Source organism: Notothenia rossii (assembly GCF_949606895.1).
Source record: "Notothenia rossii genome assembly, chromosome: 2".
NCBI classification, from domain to species: Eukaryota; Metazoa; Chordata; class Actinopteri; order Perciformes; family Nototheniidae; genus Notothenia; species Notothenia rossii.
Genome location: NC_136904.1, coordinates 26508913 through 26527152, shown reverse-complemented (window position 1 = coordinate 26527152; position 18240 = coordinate 26508913). Strand labels below are relative to the sequence as shown.

General features: G+C 41.1%; 1 protein-coding gene across 2 annotated transcripts in view; it reads right to left on the bottom strand.

Annotated features, from left to right (window-relative positions):
* Positions 1-18240, bottom strand: part of LOC307029466 (E3 SUMO-protein ligase PIAS1-like) — a 54491-nt gene that overhangs the window by 19445 nt on the left and 16806 nt on the right. For both annotated transcript variants that reach the window (XM_079665532.1, XM_079665533.1), the window contains exon 2: positions 11845-12328. In XM_079665532.1, coding sequence (XP_079521658.1) covers positions 11845-12328 — 484 coding nt within the window. The remainder of the gene's footprint in view (positions 1-11844; positions 12329-18240) is intronic.

Below are 18240 nucleotides of genomic sequence, written 5' to 3'. Positions count from 1 at the left end.
CGCTCCCTGCTTTAGAGACAGCCTTTAACGGTGGAGAGTGGGTATTACAGAGTTCTCTAGAAGAGAATGGACTTGAAAAGAAAAAAAGGACATGTGCCTGACGAAGATAAATCAAACCGTTTTTAAATCATGCTTTAACTGTCAGGAATGATGTGCTATCTTGCACCTCAGAGAGCATAAGGTATAGAGACTGCAGACTCTCTGTCCTTCATGGTTTACTGTTTGAGACCCCCCTGTGCTGCATCTTACATAGAGTAACAATGTAAACTGACTGTGTTGGAGAGACAGATGGTGGGGGAGAGACTGACAGATGGGAGAATGACCTCCAAAGGGGTAATGTTTACTGTGAAGAGGAAATAAACCAAGGAGGACACTAAACATGCAGTCAGTTGCTATTTTATTAAGTATGGTGTTCAAACTACTATTCTGAGACGTTTTTCATAATATGTCGACCTAAGTTTGAGAAGTAATCGTCAAGGTAAATAAAATAAAAACCTGGGTACAGCCATAGTTTGTATAGTTTGTGTTTCCACTGTCTCTGTAGGTAAATAGTGTATACAACATAATATATAACACACTTTCAGCACTTCAAACTACAGCTTTTAAAAGTGTTTTCAATTGAATTGACACCTCTGTAAGGCTGCTTTGACAAGGACTGAACATTACAACCTTCATGAAGAAAGGAGTTATTGAAGATCTGCTGCTTTTAGTATAAGTGGCAACTAAGTGTACATTTCATATAGTCAAGTTAAGGTCCATTACACAACTTTAAACATTTTGTAAGACCAGCAGAGGAATGTACATTGGAGGTGCCTGTACTTTACTCCATTGTGACTACCTCGAGTCTCCATACTTTACATCTTGGTGATAATACGTTTCTTCTTTCACTTTGGTGAGATTTTGAATGCAGGACTTTGAAATGTAATGGACCATTTTTTACAGTGTTTTACTTTTACTCAAGTAAAGGATTCAACTACTTCTTCCACTACTTTTTTTGGAAGCATGATAAAGATAACATGATAAGATAAAAAAAAACTACACAATGATAATTATTTTAAATATATGTATATCTAGTTAGCTCCTATCTGGTTGCAAAGCAATAGTAAAAACAAATTGAAATGCTACTACACTTTAAGGAAACTCAACTCACGCTGTGGCTACCAATACTTACAAGTAGGGGTAGTATGAATATTCTTAAAAACGTTTCAGTAAAAACCTCGAAAACCCTGGGTGCTGGGCTTAGTTCTGGTTTGCAGAGAAGATGTGTGAGCTCAGCTACAGAGAATGTGCTGGGCTCTGTTGCCTGTCCTCAGCACAACAAAGCCCAGCTGGAGTTTATTAACTTGCTAGTGGCTTTGCTACTTTTTCCCTGTTTGGTACACCACAGGCACACACACTCACACATGCACACACACAACATACAACAACATTCACATGCAGAACAAAGACACAAATCCTTTCAGCGTCACTCAAATTAAAAAACTACAATGCAAGAGGGATCCGGAACAAAAGGTTAGATCTGAAAGTTACACCCACACTGACAATGGAAAACTTTCCAGAATCCTCCATTATCTGCATGAGGGTGTTGTACAGTTATTTATTAACAGGGCTCATTAGGGCATTCCAGTGTGCTTACAGGACTGCTACGGCTGGCATTATGTTTTCTCAGTCTGGCAGCTGAAATCTGCTTTCCCCATCAATGTACAGTGGAGCAAAAAAGTATTTAGTCAGCCACCAATTGTGAAAGTTCTCCCACTGAAAAAGATGAGAGGCCTGTAATTTTCATCCTAGGTATACCTCAACTATGAGAGACAAAATGAGAAAGAAAAAAAATCCAGAAAATCACATTGTCTGATTTTGAAAGAATTTATTTGCAAATGATGGTGGAAAATAAGTATTTGGTCACCTACAAACAAACACGATTTCTGGCTCTCACAGACCTGTAACTTCTTCTTTAAGAGCCTCCTCTGTCCTCCACTTGTTAACTGTATTAATGGCACCTGTTTGAACTCGTTATCAGTATAAAAGAGACCTGTCCACAACCTCAAACAGTCACACTCCAAACTCCACTATGGTCAAGACCAAAGAGCTGTCAAAGGACACCAGAAACAAAATTGTAGACCTGCACCAGGCTGGGAAGACTGAATCTGCAATAGGTAAGCAGCTTGGTGTGAAGAAATCAACTGTGGGAGCAATTATTAGAAAATGGAAGACATACAAGACCACTGATAATCTCCCTCAATCTGGGGCTCCACGCAAGATCTCACCCTGCGGGGTCAAAATGATCACAAGAACGGTGAGAAAAAATACCAGAACCACACGGGGGGACCTAGTCAATGACCTGCAGAGAGCTGGGACCAAAGTAACAAAGGCTACCATCAGTAACACACTACGCCGCCAGGGACTCAAATCCTGCAGTGCCAGACGTGTCCCCCTGCTTAAGCCAGTACATGTCCAGGCCCGTCTGAAGTTTGCTAGAGAGCATAAATGATCCAGAAGAGGATTGGGAGAATGTAATATGGTCAGATGAAACCAAAATATAACTTTTTGGTAAAAACTCAACTCGACGTGTTTGGAGGAGAAAGAATGCTGAGTTGCATCCAAAGAACACCATACCTACTGTGAAACATGGGGGGGGGGAAACATCATGCTTTGGGGCTGTTTTTCTGCAAAGGGACCAGGACGACTGATCCGTGTAAAGGAAAGAATGAATGGGGCCATGCATCGTGAGATTTTGAGTGACAACCTCCTTCCATCAGCAAGGGCATTGAAGATGAAATGTGGCTGGGTCTTTCAGCATGACAATGATCCCAAACACACCGCCCGGGCAACGAAGGAGTGGCTTCGTAAGAAGCATTTCAAGGTCCTGGAGTGGCCTAGCCAGTCTCCAGATCTCAACCCCATAGAAAATCTTTGGAGGGAGTTGAAAGTCCGTGTTGCCCAGCGACAGCCCCAAAACATCACTGCTCTAGAGGAGATCTGCATGGAGGAATGGGCCAAAATACCAGCAACAGTGTGTGAAAACCTTGTGAAGACTTACAGAAAACGTTTGACCTCTGTCATTGCCAACAAAGGGTATATAACAAAGTATTGAGATTAACTTTTGTTATTGACCAAATACTTATTTCCACCATAATTTGCAATAAAGTCTTTAAAAATCAGACAATGTGATTTTCTGGATTTTTTTTCTAATTTTGTCTCTCATAGTTGAGGTATACCTAGGATGAAAATTACAGGCCTCTCTCATCTTTTTAAGTGGGAGAACTTGCACAATTGGTGGCTGACTAAATACTTTTTTGCCCCACTGTATATCCTGTGGTTAACAATGTCTTTAGCGTTTGGCTCCATGAGATATATACGCCATGCCCAAGTCATTATATCATGAAGCACCCTAACAGCAACACTCAGCGCTGCCCATGTTTGTGATCAGCTAAATGTTTAGAATTCAATCAGAGTTTAGGACTGTCTAATCAGGCAACTCTTGCGGATGATGATGCGCCGACTTAGAAAAAAATAATGCTGCTTTTATCAACTCTGAGAGATGGAAGCCATTTTGTGCAGAGTGTTTATAGTTAAGAGCAGCCAGGGCTCCTTTGCTGATTTTCATTTGATGTGAGAAGGCCGAGTTGTTTACTAGGAGATAAAGATGGTGCTCAGGATCAAGCAGACACAAGAGCTGTTGAATCTCAGCTTGTGCGTCGATGTCGAGTGGAGAGGAATACGTAGCTAATGCACATTACATTTTACTTGTTAGACGCTTTTATCCAAAGCGACTTACATACTCAATACTGTGGGCAATCCCCACAGGAGCAATTTGGGGTGAAGTGTCTTGCCCAGGGACACAACGACATGCTGACTGCAGTGGGGTTTGAACCTGTGACCCCCTGATCCTGATCCCAACACCAACGCGCTAGTCCACTGCGCCACACGCCTCCCCGCACATGACATAATATCTTTAGTGATTCCCGGAGGAGACATGTATTTGATTGCCTTCTCGAGTACTTTTCCCAGAAAAAGTTCCGATAGTTCCTGGGATGTTGCGTTCACAACAAAAATATCTTTTTTTTCTGGAACCTTTTCACCCCTTTTTAGTCCCTGCTAGAGAGCACTGTAACAACGAGACGCCGTTACTGCTATTTATTAGATGGCATTAATTATATAAGTGTTCACCCCTCATCTTGTCTGTTGTTTCCGGTCGTCTCTGTGTTCCTTTCTGCTGATTACCCGATTGTGTTCACCTGGTGCCCTGTGTTTGCTTCCCCCTCACCTGTGTTTAATTGCTCCCCCTCACCCGTGTCTAATTAGTCAGTGTTTGTATTTAGGTGCTGTTTTCCAGAGGCTGGTAGAGTAGTGTGTGTTTGAGATCCTGGTGGCTGCAGGCTGGGCTCGCGTGAACAGCAGCAGGATTGAGGCTGTGTGAACTTTGTGCACATTGTTTTAATAAATGCCCACGTCGGGTTATATTTTTGGACGTTCTGCCTCTGCCTGCTTGCTTGGTCGGGCCGCTCAACGGTCAGTCTCACAAGCACCAACGGAGAGAGACTAACTTATGGCAACACAAAATAAAACGTGGAATCGGAGGAGTGATGTGGAGGTGCTTCTGGCGATTTACCCGGGCCTTTGGGTGGCGATTTACTGCCACCCAAAGTCCCGGACTCCGGGGGCTCCGGGACATCGGATGGCAGTATACGCCGTGAAGTTGTTTGCAGCCTGCCAGTAAACCCAAAGCAGAAGAAGAAGTGACGTCAGCGGCTTCATTTTATGGATGTATAATAAGAACTGGATACAGCGTGGGAGGCGGGGTCTCGTTCTTTCCTACGAGAGCTGCTCATTGGTGCATGAGGACAAAATGGCCCAACTTTTGAGAGAGCGAAACGTCACAGATTAACCGTCATGCCTGGCTGTCGGAGCAGAAGTACCCATATGTGCGCTCATAGAGCATGCGCAGTTGAGTTGCCCCTTAAGCCCCGTCCCCCGAACTCCCACTGTCAGACGCGCATTATTAATGCCGAGGAAAATAACTCTCAGAATAACGTTATTAGCACATTTTACAACATGAGGACCTAATGTTTTTGATAAGGGCTATACAAATGTTCATATAGGTAGTTTATTTGGTTAAAAAATAATTATCCAACAATTTACAGACCACTCTTTCCCAATGTTAGTCAATGGGAAAAACTCTTTCTGGGCCTAGGGACATCAAGGACTGATACGGAAGTTGTAGTACCGCCGTTTGGACACAACGAATATTTTCCTCAGAGTCCGGCCCACTTCCTGGGGGCTTGCTTCATTTGGGTAATCCTCCCTCAGGGACTTATTCCGGTGTGAATCGATTTACTAGATAGTTCCGGGGAAATAAAAGTTCCGGGAACTATTCCTGGGAAAAGTACTTGGTGTGAAAGCGCCTAAGGATGTCCAAAACAAGATCTACCTAGATTAGGAGTGCTTGCTCAGGAACACTCCAGCAGGGAGGATGACTGCCTTTAAGGAAACCTGAATTTCTAGATCGCAATTTCTGACATCCTACTTTGTGACACAATGAAATGAAATAATCAAAACAGCAACACTCCTGATTGGCCTGGTGCATGGTTACTCTACAATGGGGTTGATTACCGTACATGTATTTGTTTTATTTATAGCACAATCCTTCATAATGAGACGGATCTTAAATGTTGTATTCACTCAGTGGTTAATCATTGAAGTTTGATTGTACTTAATTATTTCCTCCATATAAAGGCTCACGTTTTTTTTTAATCACAGCACTTTCTAAAAATAAATAAAATCCTTCATGTCAAGTGAAGGACTCTGCTTCTGAACTCCTGAATGAGTTTTATTAGCACAGCGAAGTAGAAAGGATCACAAATCAGAGAAATATGATCCCATTTATGCTATTAGAAAAAAGCTAATCTTTATTGACAACCTAAACATAGTGTTATCTCTCCTGGTTTGGTTTATTGACAACTTTTTAAATTGTTATATTTATAAAATACAACATATCATTCTTTGTTATGGATAGATATGATAACGTCTTGGATTAATCTCGATCTTTGTCCTAGGTGTTTACCCCTTTGCAGCCACTTTCAAGGTAGTAAGTTCAAGGTCTGACTTTAAGAAATATAAAAAATGTGAACTTAAAAAAAAACCTTTGACTGGTGCACAAAAATAGCCAGCCGTGTTCAAGCATGCAGTTGGATGAACACAAGGACAACATAAGCTTTTCCGTGGGTTTACGTTATGTTGTGTTATTTCTGGGAACACATAACATTTATAAAAATAATATATAATTCAGGTTTGGAGAATTATTAAAAACACTGATTATTAAATGTATTCATAATCTATTAATTCAGTAATTGTGTGGCACTGGGGCAATAATCAATATATACAACATAACTAAATGCAAATAGCATTAAACATTTTTTTATTTTATTAGACATATTTTAAATGACACATAGCTGGTGTTCGTTTAACTTAATATCAAATAATTATTCAGATCCATAAAGTTTCAAGAAACTTTCACTTTATTTTGCACTAAAAAATAAATAATGGGGTACTCCAAAATAGGTCTGTACGCATTAGTAGAATGGTCTTTTAATTAAAGGATATAAAATAAATCTTCAACTATTTTAAACATCAATACATTGCTTTTTCCATATCTTATAAATGTCCTGTGTCTCAAAATATGTTGATTTAATGTTTTTGTTTTGCCATATTTTCTAGCAAATTGAATACAATTGAGTTTTATACTTTTAATTAGATAAAACATGCAATGAGAAAGCAAAACTATGAATCTATCAATGAAGAAAAAAATAATAGACGGATTCATTGATAATGAAAATACTGGTAAGTTGCTCCCTTACAAAAAACCTTATCAAATCCCCCAATGTAAAGGCAAACCGGTTGTGTCAGTGTAAGAGTTTGTATAAGGCATGAGAGATAATAGTAAATGTTGTGTTCAGAGTGTAACTGACAGGCAGATGGCAGTGTGCTTCATCATGACACCAGGTAACTGTATGTAGAGCTGAAGATAAGATACTGCCTGACCGGAATAGAAAACCTGTGAGGGTCCTGCAGCGGAGAGGCAACACACAACGCTGCCTAACATTAAAGAACAAAGTAAGCGATATTTAGCATTATTGGGGAATATCTTTCTTGTAAAATGTTTGGGGTGTTATGGTAGCACTGGCATCACAGGTTCAATAAATGGGAGGAAAAATAACCCAAACTCAAAATGGCCCTGCAAAATGAGGTACTAGCAGAGTATCAGAATGTGTAGTGTAGTTAGCATCTTTGATTTGTGTATCTTCTTTGTTAGCATGTTCACTTGTAACTTGCAGTGACAGACAGTGTTAGAGGATGTAACACATAAAACAATGATATTCAGCGGACTTTTGGGTGGATGGTGGAAGGAAGCTTGAGGGTCAGGTTTATATCCAAAACTGCCCATTACTATGTTTGCCTAGATATCATTATGATAATGCTAATTTTTGCATTTGCAGATCTAACAGTGATTGGCTTGTGAATTTGTGACATTCCTGATCTAGTTCGACCTGGGTACATTTCAATCTCAGATCAAGTGTAAATAGTCAAGGTCAGACATTTTAAGGGGAATAGGAGTAAGAGAAAACATTTTCAGTGGATAGGATATCAACCATTAAAACGCTAATGTCTAGTTTCAAAAAGGTTATTAAAGTTCGACGTAAAAAAAATAAAATCATGGTCTGACATCTTTTTCCAAACACTTGATTAGACAGATTTCTGATTTTCTTCCATTGTGTGAATATCGCAGCAATCGTCCCTTATAAAAATCCATTATGCACCAAATGCTCATCAAACAGAAAATAGGCTGGCATCCTTTTCCTGAAGATATGGTGATTACATCATGTATAATTCATGCCCTCCACAATGATATCCATAATGAGCACAGAGCCATAGTTCTCTATGGAGGATGGATAATGATGGAGAGTTCAACCAGTGATGTCGCCATGGTAATGAAGCAGTAGCCGGTGCAGCCGAGACCACTGCCCAGTTTAGACTGGCAAGGCTCGACTGGAGGCCGGCTAACCTTCATCCCACAAACTGATAAGACTCAGCAGAGAGCACAAGACTGCGAGGGATGAAGGGGGGGGAGGGAGGGAGGGATAATGACAGGGAGGGTGGGAGGATGGTGTGAGAGAGATAATAACTACAATTACACACACACAAGACACCAGGTTACTGTGAGAAATAAGGCAGAACATTTGAAAACATGTTCACATGCATGGCGATTCTTCAGATACTATAGATCCGATTCCACATTTTCCCCCTCTACAATGTTTTTTAAGTTTATTAATGATATATGCTGCTTCAGCTCCATGAGGGGCGTCGCAGTGAGAGAAATGGCTCTGCAGCGAGAGCACGGTTTTCTTCTTACTGTGCATGTGTGCAATACTGTAGGCAAAAGGTATTTATAAAGAACATTCCAACATGTCAACATGAGAGGAATCTGCAGGTTGAAGAAACAGAGCTTCTGTCATTTTTATAATTGACCATTTTGCCAGGGCGTACTGTTTTGCTCCTGTACCGTCTTCTCATCATTTCTTTTATGCCAAATTGTGTACAAACATAAAGCCATTTTCTATTCCATTTCACATGTGAACTGTATGAATAGCCTGCAGTTCAGCTGTGGAAACAGACTTCCTCAGAGTTATGGTTTAGATTTTAGATGCAAGGACATGTCATAATATCTTCTCTCACTGCAGCGTCTAAAGTCTGTTGTGCACATGCAGTTTTGTAAAAACCCTGTCAGAATTGTGGTTAAGCACATACAGGGCCAACACATCAGCTTTCTCCAGCAAAAAGAAATGATATCAGCAAGCAAGTGGGGGAAGGGAGAGAGAAACTGGAGGCAACACAACAGGAGAGTCAATGGTGGAAAGACGGGGAGAGAGGGAGTGTTATAGAGCAGTAATCAGAAGATCATAGAAAAGTAACCAAGCAAAGGAGGGGGGGGACTGTGTGAAAGTGTGTGTGAAAGAGAGTACTACAGCAGTGTTATAGCAAGAGGAGAACATCTCTGCCCATGAGGGGCACATTCAAATGAATCAAGGGGTTTCATTACTGCTCTTCATTATTAGGAAGGATAAAGAGGGATTTTATTAAAGTCAATTCTTTTTTTAAGCTTAGTGATACGATGGGCGAGTTCCTCCTCTCAGTCTTTCTTTCGTTCGCTCTGCTTCTGGAGGAACAATGCGATCAGCATGCATTATTTATTGGAAAGTATGTCTGTGTTTTGAAAAGTACTGTGTGTGCAGAAGTGTGTGAGTGTGTGTGTTTCAGTGTGTGCGATTCAGATTTGAATGAGGGGAGGGTGTGTTTTGCAGGCACAGGTGTAGGTCTGTATGATTTCATCACTTTGCATGCAAATTTGAACCAAGGATGGCCGTCAAGTCCGAGAGAGAATGGAAGGCAGGGTGGGTGAGAGAGGGAGGGAGAGAGGAATGGTACATGTGCAGGAAATGGATGGAGTGAGGAAGGGGAAGAGGAGAAAGATGGGGTGATGGCAGAGCTGCAGGCGCTGTGTTTGTACATGCATCTTCAGGAAAATTAATCACAAGATGGTCCCATACTCCATTAAAATGCTAATGTAGGAAAATCAAGACATTTCCATTTATTTGCAATATATCCCAGAGCCCACAGAGTGTGTTTGTGCTCAAAGTGGGCTGGGTACTGGATGTACATCTAATATAAAGACAAGTGCGAGATTAAGACGTTAATTTAAGAAAATATTTGATATGGATATTTGGAATCACTGCAGTGATTTGCGTCAAAGCGTTTTTAAGTTGGAAAGGTTTAAGTATATTTAATGAAGGATTTGAGTTTGATCTGCTTACTTGTTCTTGGTTTGACGTGGATTTCGCAATATCTGAATGAAAGTCTGATGACAGTTTGTGAGCTGTTTGCTTAGGGTTCTACCGTCAATCAAATCTGATCGTTCCGACAGTTTAACTCTTAGTAAATAATACCACAGTGTGTTTTATTATTACATCTTTAATTTTATAGAAAGATTTCTGATGCTTCAAGTTATTCGTACAGTTATAATCTGAAGTTTATGATTAACTTCTTTACTTGCTAAAATCTTTTGTGAATATAAACATTTTTGTAAGCACAATCAAGCACAAAAGGAGAGACAAAACCGAATGTAAAGTATTACATTTTGAACTTATTCAGGATCTTATTTTGGTGTCACTACAGCGGTGTGTTGCCACATCGGAGCAAGAAAGTTTAGTTCCTGCAGAGCCGGTGCAGAACTATTCTCTCAGCTACAGATTGACGGGGAGTGTCTCTCATTTATCACTTAATGTAGTTTCCTAGGAGACGTGAATTCGCTGTAAATAAATGCAGTAATGTCAACATATGTTGTTGATGGTCTCCATGCAGAGATTCATTAATATTCAGTGGCTCCACACTGATGTCAAATTGGTCTCACTGCAGGAAAAATGTATGTTCGATTAAAATAGGACAATTCATCATGTGGCAGTTGCTTGTCCCACCCAAAGTTAATTCCAGCATAGCAGTCCTTAACAATATAAATATCAAAATAAAAACCAGTATTCACCTATGATGCATACTGGCAAGTGTTCAGTGTCCAAACGTCACTCTTAAATGTACTACGCATCTATAAAAAAGTAAACTAAGTATTTATATGATAAGCCAGTAAATGTTGGTTTCTTCTCTGCTGCTCATTAATGGAAATAACAAGCCAAGCAAGTAAAACCACTATTAGGTTACACAATGTGGTTGGCAAAATCATCCTCTTCTATTTAAAAATATTTTCACTTACACCTCTAATGAACCAACTGTTGCATCAGTTTACTCTGAACTCTTGTGGGGTAACAACAATATTATAAATGATATTGTTGCAGTAACATTTCTGTGCCCTGTCAGAGCATTAGCACGCAGCACAACACAGACACTAACAGGGAGCCTCTCCAGCAGAGCGGAAACACAAATATCAATGTTTTCTGAGGCTGCTGCCATGATTATTAGATTGATATAATGACATAAATATCCACAACCTTGCAGATCATATTTTCAGCTTTTTCACACTCAGTGAATTGACGGTGAGGATATAGACCGGAAACATACGGAGAGAGAGAGAGAGGCTGTGCACCAATGTTCACGCTCAGCTGCAGTTAATGTTTTTGTTTGCAAAGTGTTTGAATGCATTTCTAAGAATACTATTCGGCTTACAAAGCAGCCATGTCAAGTCTGGTCTCATGAAGCTATAAAAAAACATTAAACTTAAAAAAAATATAAAAAAGTCTTATTGAGACAGAACCAACATTCTTGTTAACTAAGAAACACTGCATTCAAGACTTATACTAATTATGTAGGCGCCAAAATGCTACTTAGTCTGAGTTTGTTATTTGTATTATTATTATTATTATTTGTTTACGTCACTTTTATTTGTATTTGTTGAGCACTTCCGGCAATCGTCACATGGGTGTGGTTTGTGTATATAGGTCACCTGTTACATGTCAGGTGCGTATCACAGAGGGTGAGCTTGCGCTGACATTTTTCTGTTGACCGTTTTGGTCCTTCTAATTTATTGTGTGTTTGATTTTGTTTATTAAATATATTCAACCTTTTGACCTTCAGCATGGACTTTCTCATTGAAAACGCGTCGCAGCATAAAGCCGAGCTTAGCCTTTCTGCGACTCAAATTTAAATGGGAATTGAGCCGCCACAAATTAAGTGCAATGATAAATGGTTAAAATATGATGCATACATATTGATTGAAAAGTATGCATCTACCATTGTTCCCTATAAGTCAAGCTCACACACAGAACACACTGGAGCCCTCACCTAGACTGGTGGGCTTGATGAGCTCGTCCAGCAGGTCGTAGAAGGGCAGCCTCTGCAGCTTCACGTCCGGGTGGACCGGGTGCAGCGTGGAGCCGGATAGGTGGTGCGTCAGCCCCGTCAGCTCGTGCTTCCCGGGGCCCAGCAGCGAGAGGGGCAGTAAGGCAGCGGGCGACGGGGCTCCGCCGTGACCCTCGTAAGCCAGCTGTGTCAGGCCGGAGGGCAGTGCGGCGCCCCCGCCTCCCACCACACCAGCTGAGGCCGGGTGGTGCGGCCCGGGCATGGCCAGCTCTGAATGGGACACCATTTTGGCCGGGAAACGTCGTCGGTAGAGCTCTTTGACCTTCATGTGCACGGCGGGGCTGCAGCCGGCCTTCAGCAGGTGCAGCGCCTTAGTCAGAAGCTCGTGTTTGCGCCCGTGTTTGTTGCGCCCAGCGTATCCCAGCAGCACCTGCAGCTCCGACACTCGCAGGCTCATCACCATTTGCTGTGAGGACAAAGAGGATGAGGAATTTACTTTTGAGATGAGATTAATATAGGATGCAAAAATTTACAACACAACAGTCATTGAATTAGTCAGTAATGGATGTGTAGAGGCCACCAGTGCAGCCAGAAATACAAAAGGTGGTTAGAGTCTACATACACTTTTCATAAAGACAGCTGATTCACAGAGATTTGAAAAAAGGTTATCCAGCTGCTGCTATACTACTAGTTTGGAGAAGTTCAATTTGACACAAATGTCCATTTAAGGAAAGCAGGAATGAACCGGCAAGAGAATCAGAAGCACAGAGTTATGGTGGGGGGTTAGAACGCGTTAGAATTAACAAAGATATTCAACACAATGTTTTCTACTTCAGTGCGACAGGAAATGAATTATATCCCTGTGCGTAGTATGGTGGCTACGTCAGAAAACAACTGTCCAGTCAGAGCACAGTATGCGAGTGCAACGCAACACGCTCAGATTTACGAGAGGCCAGAGCCTGCCTTCTACTACTTTGTATGAGTGCAGCCGTACTCTGTGTGTCTCGGAGCAGTCTCAGGGAAGAGTTAGAGCAGATACTGAGGAAGAAGGCATTCAGCTTCTTCGCAAGTCCCCCCCCCCCCCGCCACTGTCAGGCCGTCCAGGTATGGAAATAAATGGACTGAATTTTCCAATTCCTAATGAGATGGTTTGCATTAATATTACATTATATATATTATACTATATGTCGTTATCGGGCTCTACCTGCTCTAAGAAATACTAATTATATGCTAAGTCTCTCCCTATAGACATAGAAGCTTGACACAGCTGGCAGTTTGCCATACAGATGTTTAAAAACACACACACATTGAAAGCTTTTCTGGCAGGAAAGCTTTTTATTGCACTGGAATGAACACCATTCTCACACCAAGTCTCATTTTAGAACAGCCTCATTTCAATACATTTGTGTGAGAATCTGTCAGCTGGATCAGCACCTGTCCAAATACTGAACACACGCCACTGACATTGTAAGCAGCCCGCTCAATACAGTACGTTTCTGTCTGTGTCGGAGTATTTTAAGTTACCAAGCTGGCCTGAAGGAGAGCTTGAGATCGGGGAAACATTATTTTTCTCAGATTCCTATAGATTGAATCATCACTCATGGTAAAGCCAAAGAAGCAAAACTGACTAAAACTAAAAAGTGAAGATGAGAAGAAACCCACACTCAGTTTAATTGTAAGTCTTAGTTCAAGTATCAAGGTTCAGTCAGCGACCAAAGAAAAATAAAGAACACTTTCTTTAATTGTATTGTTTAACACTATTATTTGATTGAAACAAAATACAGAGCCTAGCCAATAAAAAAACAGATTAAGCATACCAAATAAAAAGTGTAACGCACAAGATATTTTAGTTGAAGTGTGTGTCGAAATGAACCAAGAAAGAAAGCATTGGCTCATTCCCTAGCAGCCCTCACTAGCCGACATGGAGCAGGTGGATAGCATTATGGCAAATGATAGCCTTGACACAGACCATAAAAAAATCTTAACCGCGTTACTCAAACTAAAAACCTGGACACACGTACTGAATGCATCAACATTGGGATCCGCGCACACACACTGGGTAGCCTGTAAGAATGTCTTGGACAAACATCCTCCCTTCATCTCCTTTAATGACAGGGCAGGGATAGAAAAGCGCAGACGCACATAAACACACGCCCCACAAATGACACACACACAGGGCTGTTGGTGCCCAGTGTGTCAGTTTCCGGGTAATTAATTATACACACAGTTATAATTGTTGTGTACACTATATGCAGTGGTGTCCATACATAGGATGAAACCTTTAAACTCTTTCTTGTTGTTTCATATAACCATGCATATTCCTTTTGGGTTATACTGAAGTGTTGAATTAGTTGGCATTGTACATGACACATATACTGTGAGCGATGTAGGCAATTTGTTGGGACCTTAGCATGGCAAGTAGCAAAACAAAAACACTTAGATGCAGAATTGCTTCTTTTGCATAGCTAGAACCGATTTGAATATGATATCGTTATATATCAAACATTGATCAAAAGCAGGTTCTTTTTTTAACTCTTTTACCATCTGCTGTTTGAAATCATTCATCCATAGGAGTACATCGAACCGATATGACGAACGCATAATCAAATAATAATCAAACATTTGTTATCAAATTGAAGAAGCATAACTTTTTCTATCACAGCGGCTTTTTGATTTCTTTAAAGCACCATTTCATAATCTTTCAAATGTTTTTAGAGCTGTTATTTATTTTCAATGTTCATGAGGAAAAACTATAACTTCTGCTGTCTTACTTTGTTGTATTGACTAAATGTAAAAAGTATAACCAATACATCTTCCAGTACCAAAACTAACTAACTACTTCCATTTTCAGCGTTGGGGCCCAGGTGTGAGAAAGACTTTCATTCTGGTCCCACCACAGAACGATCGTTTTGAAAAGAACTGAAACCCCCAAAATGTAGCAGGCGATGGTAAAAATAGTTTTGCACATTTATCTTCCTCCAAAGGTTATGCAATAGCAGAAAACACATTTGTGCTTCAGCTAACAAACAACACGAAAATCCAATGCAAAAGAGGAAATGTTCAAGAAAATTATTGGGAAATATTTCTTTTTTCTCATTAATTAAAAGGTGCGATTAGAAAGTTATAGTTAAATTGTTTCTGAATGTGTAACGACAAGACGCCGTTACTGCTATTTATTAAATGGCATTAATTATATAAGTGTTCACCCCTCATCTTGTCTGTTGTTTCCGGTCGTCTCTGTGTTCCCTCCTGCTGATTATCCGATTGTGTGCACCTGGTGCCCTGTGTTGTCTCCTCCCCCCTCACCTGTGTCTAATTGCTTCCCCCCACCTGTGTCTAATTGGTTGATTAAGTTGTGTGTGTATTTAGGCTCTGTTTCCCTGTCTGTTGAGAGGCTGGTGTGTGTGTGAGATCCTGGTGGCTGCAGGCTGGGCTCACGTGAAACAGCAGCAGCAGGATTGAGGCTGTGTGTAATGTTTTAATAAATGCCCACAGCAGGTTGTATTTTTGGATGTTCTGCCTCTGCCTCCTTGCTTGGTCGGGCCGCTCAACGGTCAGTATCACAGGATGGTAGGAGAGATGAATTACCAACAGGCATGATTATAATGTTGTCTTTTCCAATGACAAAATGTGGAAGAACTCTGTTTAGCAACACTAAATCAGCTAAATGTCTTCAGAAGATTCTGATCATTACAAAAGCATATTGCAAACAGAAGATGGCGCTCTGCGGTAATCAAACACTAACCAAAGAAAAGGGTCTTAGTCTTAAAGCACTTTCTCACAGCTTATGATGTAGATATTGTCCCAGATTCTGCTTTTATGTCGATCACAAACAACAAGGCCAAGGAGATGCCTACAAATGTGTTGTTTCCAACCGTCTAAAACGCACCTATATACAGTTTACCATATGTATAAGACATGCATCAATCTAAGATGTGGGAAAACTGTGATTTTTGACAGGTTTGATGAAGATTATATACAAAATGAATTAAATGCCAATATTGTTGCAGATACATATTTGGGTGATCTCCAAGCCGCTGTTAGATTCCTGCACGGAGAAGAGACTTCAGACAACCTGGGCCTCAAACAAGCTGCACACTTCTCTACAGCTACAGAGCAGAGGCTGCTGTTTACACACCACACACACACTGCATGTTGTGCACAGCTGTCAGATATCCACACACGCAATATATGTAACACAATTACTAATCAGGACATAGACCTGTCCTTCTTCTAGTGATGCAAACACAGGTATGGTGAAAAAAGAGAGAACTATTCGAAGCAGGAAAAAAACAGCGTAATAAACCATCTGACAAAGGCCTGTGCTACAATGCTTCAATTCACTGGCTATTCTTTATAATATACTCAGATCAATAGGAGACAGAGATGTTAAGTTATAAATCAAGGGTTTTTATTACTATTTACAGCAGGGGTGGGAAACCTTTTTCCTTTCAATTTTTACAACATCCTCCGAGGGCCGTACAAATTATTGAACTCAACCTCTGCTTGAAAAAAACTAAAATCACAGCCAATTCATTTCGCCTTTCTTTCATGCTGTGCAAAGAAAAAGCAACCTCTTAATCCAGATATCTTACCATGACTCGCGCATGCATGCATGTGCACGGTGTGGCATGACCACCAAAACAGAAAGATATGGACACAAGATGTGTGCAAATGTATTTAGTATCCATGTGAACATGATTTAAGTGGGGGGGACCTAACCTCCTCTAGGGGGGTCCGGGGGCATGCTCCCCCGGGAAGATTTTGTTTTAAATATTGAAGTTAAAAGCATCAATCTGGTGCACTTTGAGAGCAACATGAGGAGATCTATGGGTACATCTTTCAACACCCATTTGAAACAGAACTGTAAGCAGATTTTTCTTTTTGGATATTTTACAAATCACTCCCCTTTTAAACTCTATTCTTGTTATTTTTAACAACTTTTTTGTTACTGTCATATAGTATTTTATACCTGTTTTTCATGTAGTCTCCAATGTCTCATTAGTAATTATAACAATCATATCAAGGTGTGCCTTAACCTCACTGAGCTGAGGTTATTTGAGCCTCTCAGGAGAGAGCTCTCTTCCACCTGGTTGTAGAAAAGCTCTTTAAATTCGTTAGCATAGCTAGCTAACCAGATGCTAATAACAACAGATCGCCACTGTGCTTACAACTAAAGACACAGCCACGCAAACACTGCGGCATGTGTACGGCTCCTTATGGGTACTGCAATATTTGAAGAGCTGGAGCGGCGTTCCGGTGCTCTCCGTAAGCACTCTAGTCTACACTCCTTTCAGACGAGACATAACCACGTGAAGACACGTTACGCTCGTGTTGTGTTCAAGGAACCCGTCCTTGGCCAGGAAAAACAGGCACTCGCTTGTTTAATTATTTTGCGATCTAGATTTCTTCTTCTTTTTGAAGTGAGAAGTTGTCCGTCAGTCGGACGGACCCCCCCCCCCCAAACGAAAACTCTTCGGTTCTCCACGAATTACACAAGTCACCCAAAGCAGCGTTAAAAAAGTGGGAGGCGCCGAAAAGCGACTAATTTGCATCACTGTTCTAGGTCCCTCAGATATAATCTAAAAGGCACATTCATGGAGGAAGAAGGAAATTGAATGTAACTCCGAGGCCTGAGCCGCACTGCAGTTATAAAAACATTTCAGTCAAACACAGACGCTCGTACAGCAGGAAGCTCCATCACAGGTGCAGGCAGCAGCAGCAGCTGTCTGTCTGTGGAGTCCCAACATCTTGAGATATTCTTTAGCTGAACATTCATTTTGATCATTCCATTTTATTGCCTGAGCCAAGAAGGTTTATCTGGTTGGTATTCCTGGACTGGACTGGACACGAAACACACACACACACACACACACACACAGACAGACAGACAGACAGACAGACAGACAGACAGACAGACAGACAGACAGACAGACAGACAGACAGACAGACAGACAGACAGACAGACAGACAGACAGACAGACAGACAGACAGACAGACAGACAGACAGACAGACAGACAGACAGACAGACAGACAGACAGACAGACAGACAGACAGACAGACAGACAGACAGACAGACAGACAGACAGACAGACAGACAGACAGACAGACAGACAGACAGACAGACAGACAGACAGACAGAGACACACACACACACACACACACACACACACACACACACACACACACACACACACACACACACACACACACACACACGCTGGTGGAGAAGGAGTAAGAGATTAACACCTCACACTAAGTATCTCCACTTTTGTCCTCCTCTCCATTAGCCAGTTCTGCTCCTTCTCCATCTTCCCAGACAACAGAATTGAGGAGTGGAAGTTTCTGAAGACATTCAACCATCTGACAGAAGTTCT